This window comes from Nerophis lumbriciformis, linkage group LG13 (genome assembly GCF_033978685.3).
Source record: "Nerophis lumbriciformis linkage group LG13, RoL_Nlum_v2.1, whole genome shotgun sequence".
NCBI classification, from domain to species: domain Eukaryota; kingdom Metazoa; phylum Chordata; class Actinopteri; order Syngnathiformes; family Syngnathidae; genus Nerophis; species Nerophis lumbriciformis.
Window position 1 is genome coordinate 25,870,328 of NC_084560.2, and position 16,042 is coordinate 25,886,369.

General features: G+C 39.1%; 1 protein-coding gene across 2 annotated transcripts in view; it reads right to left on the bottom strand.

The window, feature by feature from the left end:
• Positions 1 to 214: 214 nt before the first annotated feature.
• Positions 215 to 16,042, bottom strand: part of LOC133613576 (rho GTPase-activating protein 6-like) — a 30,513-nt gene continuing 14,685 nt past the window's right edge. Inside the window, exons 2-13 of one of the 2 annotated variants that reach the window (XM_061971215.2) lie at positions 14,019 to 14,178; positions 13,823 to 13,894; positions 10,912 to 11,174; positions 10,199 to 10,397; positions 9,047 to 9,102; positions 8,783 to 8,933; positions 8,547 to 8,695; positions 6,312 to 6,491; positions 5,798 to 5,895; positions 5,472 to 5,704; positions 5,149 to 5,223; positions 215 to 1,103 (exon numbers count right to left, since the gene is read on the bottom strand). In XM_061971215.2, coding sequence (XP_061827199.1) covers positions 598 to 1,103; positions 5,149 to 5,223; positions 5,472 to 5,704; positions 5,798 to 5,895; positions 6,312 to 6,491; positions 8,547 to 8,695; positions 8,783 to 8,933; positions 9,047 to 9,102; positions 10,199 to 10,397; positions 10,912 to 11,174; positions 13,823 to 13,894; positions 14,019 to 14,178 — 2,142 coding nt within the window. In that variant the 3' untranslated portion in view covers positions 215 to 597. The remainder of the gene's footprint in view (positions 1,104 to 5,148; positions 5,224 to 5,471; positions 5,705 to 5,797; positions 5,896 to 6,311; positions 6,492 to 8,546; positions 8,696 to 8,782; positions 8,934 to 9,046; positions 9,103 to 10,198; positions 10,398 to 10,911; positions 11,175 to 13,822; positions 13,895 to 14,018; positions 14,179 to 16,042) is intronic. The other variant, XM_061971217.2, reaches the window with a different exon arrangement.

The following is a 16,042-nucleotide window of genomic DNA, read 5'->3' on the forward strand; positions in this document are numbered from 1 at the left end:
TGAAAAGAGAATTCAAGTAATTTAATTAAAAAAAATTCCATTTAAAAAATTCATAAAGAGTTTACCCAACTCTTCTAGCCAGCCGGAGAGTCGCATATTAACTGGATAAATGGAATTTTGGTATTTTGACAGAATTGGTGCAGGATACTGTTTGATATAAATGAACAGATATGCTGTGAAATATCAATTAAATGAAAAGTGTGTACTCACATGAATTTAGATGTTTTTATTTTGATGAAGACAGTAAAGCACTGCACTTGTTTCACTTTTTAATGCAATGCTAAACGGTATTGTTTGTAAAGCTCTTGTATATATATATATAACAGCATTAAAAAAAAAAGATGTGTATACATGTGCTTACATTCAGCATTCAAACCTCTGCGGCGGCTAATTAAGTTAAACCTTAAAATATAAAATATGTTTACATGTTTTTGTATGGCTGAGCTGCATTCTTTTTCAATGTCTGATATCTCGAAAATAAAATCTGCCATAAATCACAATAATTGCATGAATATAAACACATAGTACAACAGTCTTGACAATATCCTGTAGTGCTACGACTGAGAGCTTCACAGCATCTCATCAGAAAGTTGTGTGTCACACCAGTGTTTCAGGAAGTGTGTCTCCATTGTTTTTTGACAAAATTTGCCATATGTGACACTTGTCTGTCGGACTCTTTGCGTTCCTAGAGGCCTGTTCTGGTCCACATCTCGGGGTTGTGTTCTGTGTTTGTGCGTCAGACTGATCCGTGATGAAAGATGGCGCGGAATGAGAGACGTGTATCTTCCTGACAGGTCGAAACAAACAATCCCCATCAACAGGGCGTCCTGTCCTGCCCGCCACGTTGTCCGAGCTGATGGCTCCCGATTGGCTGATGGGTACCTGATGTAACGATGGTTCTGGTTGCCTCGGTTCCATCTGGTCCCCAGGGCTGTCGTCGCCACCGTGTCTACTGCGAGCCACCGGGAGGTGTGGCCTGCATTCTAATGCATCCAATGAGATCTGTGTTGTAGGCCTGATGGGGAGCTTGTTGTTACCTTGGCGACCGTTCAGCCCCTCCAGTGATCCAAATGACTTCCATTCAGAAGCGTCTTCAAGGCAGCCTGAAAGAGAGCAGCATTGGGCATTTGAAGAATGCACTGGATCTTCTACATTATTTGTACTTTCATTATGAATGCATACAGAGTAGAACCCTGAAGGCCAAACACAATGTCACGTGGCACACCAAAATAGAAATAATCTCTTCCAAGGTCAAACCGCCACCATCATAAAACCTCTAATAAGTTAACATTCTTAACTACAATGTATTACTATGAATACAACATTGTAATTGTTCCCAGAAAAAAAATAGATAAAATGTCTTATATTCAGGGTGTATAGATTTATACATGCAAACAAGCGCTCAGACACAACTCTATTTTTCACCTAAAAATATGTTTTAGCCTGGAAGATGAGGTGTTGTCGTGTGTTCAGGTGAATGCAGGGACTTAGCCAGTGATATCATGAAAAATTTACATTTTTAAATTAGGGATGTTCCGGGCCAACATTTTTGGCCCTTGATCTGATCCGATTTTGAGTCCTGATCGGATACTTTGACAATAGATTATACAAACCCCGTTTCCATATGAGTTGGGAAATTGTGTTAGATGTAAATATAAATGGAATACAATGATTTGCAAATCCTCTTCAACCCATATTCAGTTGAATGCACGACAAAGACAAGATATTTTATGTTCAAACTCAAACTTTATTTTTTTTTGTGCAAATAATAATTAACTTCATGGCTGCAACACGTGCCAAAGTAGTTGGGAAAGGGCATGTTCACCACTGTGTTACATGGCCTTTCCTTTTAACAACACTCAGTAAACGTTTGGGAACTGAGGAGACACATTTTTTAAGCTTCTCAGGTGGAATTCTTTCCCATTCTTGCTTGATGTACAGCTTAAGTTGTTCAACAGTCCGGGGGTCTCCGTTGTGGTATTTTAGGCTTCATAATGCGCCACACATTTTCAATGGGAGACCGGTCTGTACTACAGGCAGGCCAGTCTAGTACCCGCACTCTTTTACTATGAAGCCACGTTGATGTAACACGTGGCTTGGCATTGTCTTGCTGAAATAAGTAGGGGCGTCCATGGTAACGTTGCTTGGATGGCAACATATGTTGCTCCAAAACCTGTATGTACCTTTCAGCAGTAATGGTGTCTTCACAGATGTGTAAGTTACCCATGTCTTGGGCACTAATACACCCCCATACCATCACAGATGCTGGCTTTTCAACTTTGCGCCTATAACAATCCGGATGGTTCTTTTCCTCTTTGGTCCGGACGACACGACGTCCACAGTTTCCAAAAGCAATTTGAAATGTGGACTCGTCAGACCACAGAACACTTTTCCACTTTGTATCAGTCCATCTTAGATGAGCTCAGGCCCAGCGAAGCCGACGGCGTTTCTGGGTGTTGTTGATAAACGGTTTTCGCCTTGCATAGGAGAGTTTTACCTTGCACTTACAGATGTAGTGACCAACTGTAGTTACTGACAGTGGGTTTCTGAAGTGTTCCTGAGCCCCATGTGGTGATATCCTTTACACACTGATGTCGCTTGTTGATGCAGTACAGCCTGAGGGATCGAAGGTCACGGGCTTCGCTGCTTACGTGCAGTGATTTCTCCAGATTCTCTGAACCCTTTGATGATATTACGGACCGTAGATGGTGAAATCCCTAAATTCCTTGCAATAGCTGGTTGAGAAAGGTTTTTCTTAAACTGTTCAACAATTTGCTCACGCATTTGTTGACAAAATGGTGACCCTCGCCCCATCCTTGTTTGTGAATGACTGAGCATTTCATGGAATCTACTTTTATACCCAATCATGGCACCCACCTGTTCCAAATTAGCCTGTTCACCTGTGGGATGTTCCAAATAAGTGTTTGATGAGCATTCCTCAACTTTATCAGTATTTATTGCCACCTTTCCAAAACTTCTTTGTCATGTGTTGCTGGCATCAAATTCTAAAGTTAATGATTATTTGCAAAAAAAAAAAGTTTATCAGTTTGAACATCAAATATGTTGTCTTTGTAGCATATTCAACTGAATATGGTTTGAAAATGATTTGCAAATCATTGTATTCCGTTTATATTTACATCTAACACAATTTCCCAACTCATATGGAAACGGGGTTTGTAAATGGAAAAACTACCGGTATTTTTTAAAGGCAGTATAGTACCGTTTTGAATTCATTAGTACCGTGGTACTTTATTAGCATCGGTATATCGTACAACCCTCGTGTGTAGCATGCTTAGCCATTCCTTTTCCTCTCGTCCTCCAATGACAATACTACTTGGAAGAAACTTGGTTTATTTCCCGCCATGGTGGTAAGGATTAGTATCTTTGAAGCGTCTTGTCACTGTGGATAGACGATGCGTTCGTCGCAGCTTGCCCTTGAATTCGAGTCGGTGTTCTAGCAATTCATGCACACCTTGCATGTGCGTAAAAAGGAATATAGAAATGTAGTTGTGCCTCCCCGAGCATCCATCCCTTTTGAAGGAATCTTTCACGTGATTACAGTTTTTAGTCACTGGTACACAGCTGTGGTAACCAATCACAGATTAGGTAAAAAAGGCAAATATCGGCCCCGATTCGATCCCGTTATCAAAATCGGGACATCTTGATTTTAAAGTTGTAATGACGCGTAACGAAGGGGTTGCACGTATTACTTGTAATTGAAGTGTAAACATTTCAGGTTAATACAACTATGCTGTACACACATGCAAACACTATTCTCATAAATTATACCTGCAGTGAATTATTTGTAGAAGCGTTTCGCCCCGGTGTCTTACCACTATTCCTCCCACAATCATCCGTGTACGACGGTCATGCAAATTAGATCATGAATATGGCGATGAGTTATAGGATGTTGGACTAGCAATGAAATAAGTTGGACTTGGTGACTACAAGAAGCTGATCATGCTTATTTTTGGAGGGCTATGTAACATCATATTTAATAAAAACAAAAACTTAATTGGAATGTCAATATTTGACAGATCATAACGTCAGCTCCCTCGTGACTGAAAACTGTTTCTGAGATGAAGAAAAACATGTTCACCTTTTAGCTTTCTGTTCACCAAGTCGTTGTCCAAATGATGTATTAATTATTCATATACCGGTATATTTATTTTGTCAAGTAATGCAAAGCATACATTCTGTAACATGACTCAAGACTAAGTCGTCGTCATGAGCAATATTTAAACCTTTTGTGGACAATTGGCATACATATGAGATGATTTCAATATATCACTGGCACAATATATGTGTTTTTTGCACAGCTATTTATGTCATAAAAATATTTGAGGTGTGATACGCATCATGAGAATACGTAGTCAATGTGTATATGCGTAAGAGTCAATCATTTGCACCCCAACAGTATTATAAACTCCCAAAATCTAAATTTGTTAAAAAAACCAAAAAACAAATGTAAGCATAACTTAAATTCATAAGATGATTTTATCTAAGGAATTAACATGCTGCAATAAATATTTTTTCGTCTTTAGTCTTAGAAAAATACTTTTTACTCTACCAAAAACAAATTTAAATACACCTCCTGATCGATTTATGCATTGTTATAATGAAATTAAATGAACAAAATAAATGACCAATCACAATTTAAATGCATGCACAATATAACTACATTAATACAGCTTTATATATTTTGATATTCAGTCTCTAACAAATAAATAAACAGTACATCCAGAATTAGACCTAGTGCAATATACTGTATGAGTTGTTGTGTATTTTATAGTGCATACCGGTATGTGTTTTTTCATGTGAGTAGAGGCTTTATTTTGTGGTGCCATGATCGGACGTCGCTGATTCCCCTTGGTCGAAAGAGTGCATTGTACTATTTTTTCTATAAATACCAGCGTTTACGGTGAAAGTTACTTGCACACATTTCACCCGTTTTTTGTGCACAGCAACCTTTATACATAAGGCCGCAGGTGTGTTTGTGTGAGTGCCAGGAAGAAAAGCTGTTTGTTGCCAACAGTTTGTTTGCATGTATAAATCTCCGGATATAAGGGAGACGCTTTCTTGACACACAGTCCTATATTCAAATCAATCTGATAATTTTGGTACATTAAAGCCTAATTCGTACATTACCTTTGAGATCAATGACGTTCTTGCTGAAGAATTGATGCCAGGTGTCCCAGAACTGATCGTCTTCTAAGGCCTCCTCTAACACAGAAAAGAGGAAATGATTGGAAAAAATTAATAATTAAACTGTGCCCTTTAATTACTTTACAAAAGGGTGTCATTACAGTTTACTTCACGGCACGACGGGAGCACAGTAACTCTAAATGAAGCAGGCTTTTGCTGACAACGCCATTAATCTCAGTTACACATGTGTCAGAGCCTAATGAGAGCTGCTGTTTTGCTTTTATGAACATCTATTTCCATTTCAGAGCTTACAATGAAGAATTTACCGATTGTAAAGGTTGGCGGCGTGCCTCTAGATGCGTCTGCTGACCCACTACTGAGCTCGGAAGCAGTTTTGGTGCCGCCGTTTGAGAGCGTCCCATCGTCCTCCAGCAGAGGCCGCTCATACAGGACAGGAGAGCTGTTTTCATAGGGAGACGCCTCTCCGCTGGACATAGACTCGTTGGAGGAGCACCTTTCCATCAACGTGGGCGCACATGGTCCAACTACACCTGGGACGCTAATGGATACAAACCATTAAAGTGTGTAAGATGGTCGATAGGTAACGGTGTGTCAGTGATTAGCTCAAACTAGTACACTTTTCAAAACTCACCAGTACGGAGTCTCTTTCCGCCGCAGTAAGTAATCTACAACATCAGGATCCGTTTCTAACAGACTCAGCAGAACTTCATTCTGGAGCTCGGCAGGAACCTGGAGGTTTATGTTTTGTTATATTTTGTACTATACAAAAAGTGTGTACGTTTTCTGTTAGTCATAGGCATTACAAAGTTCTCCTGTGCTTTGGGCCCCGGTACAACATCCCCACTTATGGTCTTAGTCCAGTAGTTGCATATAGTAGTAGTTATATGAATGATAATGTTTTTCTGAACAAGTAATAGCATGTCTGTGTAGCAGGTTTTCTTATTTGCAATGCAATTCCTGTTTAAAGTTTAAACAGTTCAGGATTAAATTCCTGCCGTAAGGTACTGCTTTGTTTATCCACGACCATAAAAGCGCACTTGCGAAAACTAATAAAGTTAATGTTTACAGTTTATTAGGCTTCTCTGTGCTACAATAAAACATTCCACTCTCATGATAGTAAACAGTTTATAGTGAGGAGGACTTACCAAAAACAGAGATTCACATGCATCAATCATGGTTTGGACCACTCTGATGATGGCGCTGCTCTCCTCGGCGCGGGCTAGACTCTGGACCGCAAACTCTTTGTCTGGGTTTTTTTGCTTGTGCAAGAGGTTGGGCCCAAGGATGGTGGCTAAATTTAATGAGGTCATCTTGTTTCCTGGTTTCTGAACAAAATCAACAACAGTGTTTTACTAAGCTTTATTCCGGTGCATTTAAACATTATGTATTCACTAGTTAATGTTTGTGCTAGCTAAAATGCTCCTTAGTCACTGACTGGTGCAAAAAAAATAAAACAGCCAAGATCCTCTATTCAAACACTTCACTCTGACATCTTACATAGAGAGGTTAATTACAGACATTGTAGGTGCTGTGCACCGCTCTGCCACCTTTAATTTATCACTAATCACTAGGGGGGTTGACAACGACCTTTTTGTAGGGTAATAAGCTGAAGCACACTTTTCGTATGCCCTTTTCATTTTACTTAATAAGGTCACCTAAATATTAGACGCGTGTCCCACCATGACACTGTTGAGCTCTATACCACTGCAATGACTACAATGAATACAAAAAATATAGCATAATGTCCAGTTACTGTAATCCCCATGTAGTGTAACCAAGAGTGTTTGTTTACTCAGCTGCAGACAGTATCAGGATACAATCTGGGGTGACACCTTTTAGGGCAGAGGCCCTTTTTGTACCATGCATTTGAATAATATTTAATAATAAATGTTGATATTCCAATCATTGTGCCCCGTGTCCATATTGCCACACTATCACATGTCACTTTTTCGGACACATACGGAATCAATTTCTTCTATCTCTTGCTAGGGATGTCTCGATCCAATATTGATATTGGTTTAATAGCAGCAAAACAACAAGTATCTAATTATATCGACTTTCACCAAAAATCTCCAATAGAAGCTCCGATACAAACAGTCGTGCAGCGTGTTTCCTTGTGCAAAGCTGGAATGCCAATTAATATCTAAATATTATCCAATAAGCACACAAGGTTGGTCTTTTTTTGTATTTCAGTCAAGTCATTTACACAAGGTAAACATGCTAGGCTTAGGCTACAAGGAGATGGCAAATACACAACAGCTCAGCACACAAGCTAGCCCTAAATGTCCTTCATTCAACAATATTGCAGTCTAAAACACAAATATAAACAAATACACATACGGTACAAAGTCTCCAAGGCAGAAATGTATTAGAAAGTATCCAGTAACAAAACGTACCCGCATCATTTAACTTAGTGTAATTAGCTTCACTTTTTGTGGCCATTATTTGTCTCCAAAGAACAAATTACCACTCCACTTCAACTTAAAGATAGCATACATCTGTAAATGGGTTTGTGTTCTTCATACCTTCCATTATTCACTGGGTAATTTCACTTAATCAAATTAAATTACCCAGATATCACTATCCTTATTCAGTGATATCCTTGGATATCACTGTCTTATCTACAAAATAATAAGTATGTACTAGGATTTGTATTGAATTAATATCAGTATCGGCAAATTATCAACGCTCCAATATCGGTAACGTATGGAAATGAAAACATGATTTTTATTGAATATAAATATACATCCATCCATGTTCTTCACAGGGCCAACACAGATAGACAAACAACATTCACACTCACATTCACACACTAGGGCCAATTTAGTGTTGCCAATCAACCTAACCCCAGATGCATGTCTTTGGAGGTGGAAGGAAGCCGGAGTACCCGGAGGGAACCCACGCAGTCACGGGGAGAACATGCAAACTCCAAATATACATATATTTTTAATTTAATGTATTCCTTTACTTTTAAATAAAAACTAAAATAAATAAAACATTTTAAAAAAGGAAGTGAAAAGTTGTATCGGGACACCCATAGCTCTTACAGTACAAACGTCAGCTTTACAGATGCCCCGTCTGTGCTGCAGGTTGTGTGTGTTGTTGGTCTGACATCCACAGTGAAACATGTTGGTATAAGTCGTAGTAAATGTAATTATAGACACTTCTTTTCCTGAAGGGACCAGGTGTTATAATAATTTGTGCAAATGGGTGGTGCACCCAGTGACTACGTGGGGCAGGCCATCTATTAGAGCTGAGGCTAATACTTGTCAAATCAATTGTCATTATCTTGGATCTCATTACATTGTAATGAAGTTACCGGTGGAGTTAAACGACCATGTATGGCGGAGTCAAATTTAAAGTCAGGTGCGAGTGGTCACCTTGTGTCCTGACTCATCCAGCATGCCGTCAGCATGTGCAGCCACAGAGGACAGCAAACATAGAAGCCGCTGCAGCGTGTCGCAGTTGCACGGAGGAAGCAAGAACACCAAGAGCTGGATGGCCTTCTTTTGCTCCACCTGGTCCAACACTGATCATCATCATCATAGAAAAAGATTTAATGACTTTAACTGGCAGATTTATGGTACATTTGTTGATGTTTGCAGTAGGGCCTCACATGTTGTGTTAATGAATGCAGTATAGAGCTCTCTTGTCAACAGTGGGTCGGGCATGTCTCTGAGAAATCCTTTCAGCAAAGCCGCCACATCGTGAACGCTGTGCTGCTCGTCCAAATGGAGCTCCCATCCCTGATCGAGCTCTTCGCGCAGCTGGAGCAAGGGGCGGGCGGGGAGGGGCATAATACAGAAATTGCTGTAAGAGTGGTGATGTAATCCATCCCCCAACTCGCATTGAAAAAGTTCAAAGATAGCCGTTATCATACCTGCCTCAGCCTCTTCTTGGAACTTCCCACACGGAAAATTCCAACAGTCTGCAAACCTATACAGAAAGGACAAAAAGTCACTATTTGATGTCCAAAGTGTACATATATGGACTATACCAGGAGTGTCCATAGCAGCTCAAGTTTTGTAGGCCCAACCGTAAAAATGTAAGAAAATAACAGCAAAAAGACGTAATAAAATGACAAATGTATACAATACACAGTACAGGCCAAAAGTTTGGACACACCTTCTCATTCAATGTGTTTTCTTTATTTTCATGACTATTGTTCTTCAAAAGTTGCTCCAATTACTTTTTCGCACACTCTTGGCATTCTCTCGATGAGCTTCAAGAGGTAGCCGCCTGAAATGGTTTTCACTTCACAGGTGTGCTTGAAGCTCATCGAGAGAATGCCAAGAGTGTGCAAAGCAATAATCCGAGCAAAGGGTGGCTATTTTGAAGAAACTAGAATATAAAACATGTTTTCAGTTATTTCATCATTTTTTGTTAAGTAAAAAACTCCACATGTGTTCATTCATAGTTTTGATGCCTTCAGTGACAATCTACAATGTAAATAGTCATGAAAATAAAGAAAACACATTGAATGAGCAGAAGGTGTGTCCAAAGCTTTTGGCCTGCACTGCATATACAAAATAAAAAACTTAATACGAATTATACAAAATAATCCAAAGTCTGTAGGGAACATTTAAATTTTTTTTGATTTAGTAAAAAGAAGGCTTCAAACAGACATTATATATTAAAACTTAGTGCCAGCTGTGTGTTATAAGTGACAAATTGTATTATTAAGAGTTATTAGTATCCATATTGAATTTTTTTGTCATTACATTATGTCTCTTCAGCTTTGGTCCGCAGATGGCCCCTTTGCTACACTTTGGACACCCATGTAATAACTAATGACAATAAATGTTGTCACCTACAAAACAAAGTTGTGTCTTTAAATTTATGCAATCTGTCTGTATGTGATATATGTCTGTTTAAGCATTTTTGTTTACAAAGTAAAAAAACCCCACAAAAAACGTACACTTTGACATTTCGTTATGCGGCCCTTGGTGTGAAAAGTTTGGACACCCCTGGACTATACCATGCTGTGTTGCAGCAGATAGAGGGTGCAGAAAACATTTTTCAGTATGAGTACCATGACTTTCCATGTGCTGGCAGCAGAGCTCCACTACCCGGGGCACCTGAGGGTACATGGGGTTGAGACTCAGCTTTTTGTTGTGTCGCTTCTTCCTGCTGTCCACCGCATTTTCCACTGGCAGAGACAGCTGGAGGGCCTCCAAGAGCTGAGACTGGTTGTCGTCTAAGTCAGTGATGCAGTCCACGGACACGCCACCCTTTATTGAGGATGGATGACAACCAGAGTGTTTGGTGCATGAAAAGTATGGCATTTATCAGAGACACCTTTATGTGTTTGGTATGGTATATATTTGTGTCATAAAATAACTGAATTTGCAAAAAGGTGTTTTTATATATAAAGTCGCATTTGTTTCAAATAACATATTTTCAAAGTAGCGTACAATTCTAATAGTATAATAAAATAACTGCTTTTATATTTAACATTGAATATATTTTACGAATCTTTTTTGAAAACATAACATCACAACATTCTTCACTATAATACAATTAGTTATTTTAGATAGAATTACAAATGGTATAATAATTACATACATACACTATTACTTAGAAGTACTTTATTTCAGAGGGATTTATTTGAGCTAAGGCATTTATTTATTCCAGTGAATGCATCAGGCAATAAAGTGCAATGTGGCATCATTAGAGTGGGCGACATTATTTGAGGTATAAAGCTGTGGTAAATAAAGTACGTACTAGTAACAACTGTATTTTTACCCTTCTGCGTGTCCGTGGGGCTGTGTCGGCCGCATGCACAAAAGGTGACTTATGAGAACTTTCTGAATTGGAGCTCAGGGACGAGTTGCTACTGGACAGCTCCTTGTTGGCTTTCTTAAAGGTGGAGGTGAAGTGAAGAAAGGACAGCACCAGTTCAGTTGGGTCACAGTGCTGCTCCTGTGGAGCATCATTTCGCTGCTTGTGTGTGCGGTCGTTGGAGATGACCTGTGCCAGCGGGATGCTAAACACCTGAGGTGGCACCTCTGTGGAAGAATCAACAGCCAAAGTTTAATAAGTGCTGATACCCTCACCATGTTATGAATCATCACCATTTGTTTGTTAGCAGCAACGCAATAAATTGTAATGGTATCCATGAACCTTCATGTAGAGGTGAGCAATCCAGATGCTTAACAGAGCAGCATACGCAAATACATTGTATCTTTACCTTACATTCTATATTTTCCATACAAAATCAAGCGGAACTCTTAAGAAGTTGGGGAGTCACAGCGAGGTGGACATACTTATTTGGACTATAAGTCAAGCTATCAGCCAGAAAGGTATAATTTTCATCTAATCTTGGCATACGCATAATCATTTATGTCACGACATGCGGTGACATAAATGCTGCTAAAATCAGCTTTAATTTTTTTCCCCGATTGGTGAGTGTGCAGGTGTACCTAATGTTGTGACAGGGTGATTCTATATAATGTTAATCCGTTTTTTTTTCAGCCGTGTCTTGAAAAAAAATTGTGGCGACAACTTCAAGGTATATATTTAAACAGTGTACATTTTTAAAATATGAAGAATACTTTTGGAGAGAATAGGGCGTGGTTTCATTTGCAATCTGGGAACGCCCCCAGAAATGGACATTTTGCAGACAAACTGTTTGCAAAATTTACACCAGAGCATATCCAATAGTGGTTCTCAACCTTTTTTCAGTGATGTACCCCTGTGAATTTTTTTTAAATTCAAGTACCCCCTAATCAGAGCAAAGCATTTCTGGGTGAAAAAAAAGAGATAAAGAAGTAAAATACAGCACTATGTCATCAGTTTCTGATTTATTAAATTGTATAACAGTGCAAAATATTGCTCATTTGTAGTGGTCTTTCTTGAACTATTTGGAAAAAAAGATAAGTTTTTATTTATATTTATAAAGGATTTTTGAATTGTTGCTATTTTTAGAATATTTAAAAAAAATCTCACGTACCCCTTGGCATACCTTCAAGTACCCCCATTTGAGAACCACTGATCTAGACAACAAGAAAGTGCTTTAAATGTAGATTAAAATCATGATATGTCCCCTTTAGATAAATGAACAATTAACATGTTAGCATGTTAACTGTTAGCATGTTAGTAAATTTTGTTTGTGTAAAACTAAGTCATGGATATTGTTACTTAGCACGATATTGCTAGCAAGCTAAGTGTTAGGTAACAAGTAAGCATGCTATCATTTTAGCCAATTATGTCATAAATAGTTATATAAAATTTAGCAAATTTGTGGTTAATTTTAGTGTTTGTAAAGCATTTAGGCCAAAACTTTTGGTAAACGTGATAAATTATTCCTATACCTATAAAAAGTTTGCAATTAATTCAATTCCACTTCCTGTAATTCCAATTTAACATTCTGTTGACTGTTTTCGCCAGCTACCACCTCAGAAACACAAATACCACCATAATGATTAGAATACAGTAGGCTAGTAGGACAAAGTATTCATTAAAAACAAAGCAAAGGTTTTATTCAACAATTATATTTAATATTTTGGACTATTTTGGATAGTATTTCATGTTTTTATTTTTGTGTAATTGTACTTATATTGTAAGGGACTGGATGCTATGTTATGTTTCAATATAGTTTACTCAATGATTAATAGATGTTGTGGTTTTCCCATGGCCTTGAAGGCATCATTGTTACATGCAGCTTTTTCTGCTAATGTTTGTATGTTTATTCTACATGTTGATTGGCTGGGGAAGCTGTAAAGGGGTGTAAGTAAGTGGAGAATGTGGCAAACATTTGGTTCTCACGTGTGTTGAATAATCATAATGACAGACTAAGATGGGTCTGTTAGTGTCTTAAAGGTTTATTTTGGCGTCTACTACGGCCTATCCCCGAGGGGAAATTGAGATTTTCAGCACAATCCCATTCAAGAAAAGGATAGCTAACGGGTCTGCCAACTTCCGGCGCCCCTTATTATTAACGCCCCTTATTAACCTTTGATAAGGGATTCTTTGGCGTACCACTAGATATAGCCCGCGTACCCTTACTACAGTTTGAGAATCACTGGTATAGAACAAATAAATTCCAATTCCAATTTTTTGAATAAATTGAATTAAATTCAAAATTAAATTTTGCACAAGCCTGCTTTCAATCAGTGGGGATCTGGAGTCTGGACTGTGCGGGATGACAATTGTTACACATGCAACAAAAGCTGACGAAGACTTAACTACTTTCATGTTATCAAATAGACTGATTGCTTTGCAGTGGCGTTATAAACAGAAAGGATAAAAAGGGAATGAGGGTGTGTCTATGTCGCAGGATACACGGAAACCAACAAGCTGCCATTGAAGACTGTTTTTGTTTATCTTCCATAATAACCCTTCTGTTCTTTTATAGATTCTTTTCAAGTGTCAGAGGAAGTGGAAGAGGGAGGAGGAGCTTACAGTAAATACATTCCTTCAGATAGAACATGCTTCAACATCACCGTGACATAAAAAGGCTGAAAACATGGCAATCAGGATACAACTTCTCTATTTCTGACTGTGTGTTTTGGAGCTATAACACTAATACTTTATTAGGCTGGTTATTGATCTCTATTCTTTGTACCTCCAGGAATAAAAGGGTACCAAAGTGCCTATAGCACAAAGCTTTTGGCAAGCCACTGTACCCTTATATTAAGTACTTCACACACATTACCTTTGTCTTTACTCTTCTCCTTAGATAGTGAATCCAGCTTCCGCCTCAGGGACTTTTTATGTTTGTGAACGTCTAAAAAAAGAGGCAGGAATAAACAAAAGATTTTGTAAGGTCTTTAGCACAACACTAACATGTAAACAGGATGAAGAAATACACAATTGTGGGCGTGCGCATGTGTGTGTGCGTGTGTGTGTACATTTAGGGATGGTAATGTGGCAGCCCAAGTTACGATCCCGAAGAAGTCTCCTGAAGGCAACATCCTGGAGACGAACTCTCTCCAGCTCAGAGAGGCTTTGCAGAGGGACAGGCTTCAGACCCACAGAGCGTCCCGACACGCTGTTCCAAGTGAAGCCTCCCTGAGAACACACACACACACACACACACACACACACACACACACACACACACACACACACACACACACACACACACACACACACATTAGAGGATATTAAAATGAACGGAAAATAATTTCCTGAAGACTCAATTATACAATTTGTACGGGGATCATTTTAGCTTAAGGAGATGGAGGCATAGTTCCGTGACATTGCTCGGCTCTTCAAGGGACTCTGCAAACGTACCAGAGGGCTGTGCCTTAACTAATAGACTTAAATGATCCACTGAGCAAAATGGTTAAATATGGACTTAAGTATTTGGACAAAATAAATTACAAAAAAAGGACTTATTCAGTTAGTCATATTTTATAGCTGCCATATTTTATAGCTTTATTTGATGACTCTGCTTCATCAGTCACCTTTATCTCAGAATTAGCATCATAAATCCTCCTCTTTTTATTTGCTAATCTTTAAGATGCCGTTACTGATACTGATACTGTACGCGAAAGTTAGAAATCCTTCAGGCCCTCTGCAAACAGCTCTGCAGGCTGTAGGACAGACGAAGGAGGCTCAATCCCCAAACTTTTCCCTCCGATTAAAATGACTAAATCGACTTTGCCTGTCGTAAAAACACAGACAGCCACGGTGAAGGAAGATTGCACAACGTGCAACAGAAAGAAAAAGGCAACACAATCGAACAGGATAGTGCATGAATAATAACTTACACCAGGGGTGCTCACACTTTTTCTGCAGGCGAGCTACTTTTCAATTGATCAAGTCGTGGGGATCTACCTCATTCATATATATAATTTATATTTACTTATTTATGAAATATATGTTTTTGTTAGCAAGTTAAGGGTGTTTAATGATAATGCAAGGAGGAGAAAAAAAGTCCTCCTTTCTGTCCAATACCACATGCAAGTGGTTGGTTTTTGGCATCTTATTTGTCCAGCTTCTGTACTCCTCTGTATACACTTTACAAAAAATACATTGTCGGCAAACTCCGTAGCTTGCTAGCTTGTTTGCGCTGGCTTTCTGAGACTCTTATTTTGTTAGCACAACTGTGCAACTGTGCAGTCGGTCTTTGGAGTTTTGACGACAGGTACGGCGCCAGAGTCTGTTGAAATAAAGTGTTTCTCGCCTTCTAATCGGTAATTTTAATGATCTGGCAGCAGCCAGCGTCATCTCAGAAGACTCTCGGGTGCCGTGAATGTCAATCAAGTGACGAAAGTGACGTCATAGTGAAAATTTATGATCGCTCATTTTTAGGACTATTTTTTTAATGCCTGGCTGGTGATCGACTGACACACCCTCCGAGATCGACCGGTAGCTCGCGATCGACGTAATGAGCACCCCTGACTTACACAGTTTGTTCAGATTGTTACTGTTGCACTTTCTCTAAAAGGAAACTGCCGGCCATTTTCAGCTCGCTGTGCGATTGTAGCTGAGATAGGCTCCAGCGCCCCCCCGCGACCCCGAAGGGAATAAGCGGTAGAAAATGGATGGATGGATGTTTCACATTTTGCATGTTGTTTCCTGACTGTACCCAAAATGAACCAAACTGTGACATTAAACCGAGGTACGTACCACACTGTGATTATGGCGTATTGTTACACCCTTACCTTCTTATAATTAGAGAGATGGATGACAACCCCCAAAATATAGGGCCCGATCTACTAAAAGAGCAAGAGCAAACTTGATAGCACACACAAAACTGATCGCCTACATTTGTGCGAAGAGGATTGCGTTTCTTAAGTCGGCAAAATATAGCGCACAATCCATTTAGCGTGTCCGTCTTCATGAATATTCAAAATATATGCTGATTGTCAGAATGCCCACAGTACTGGGAGGAGAAAATGCAAATATAATCATTCAGCACTGTTCT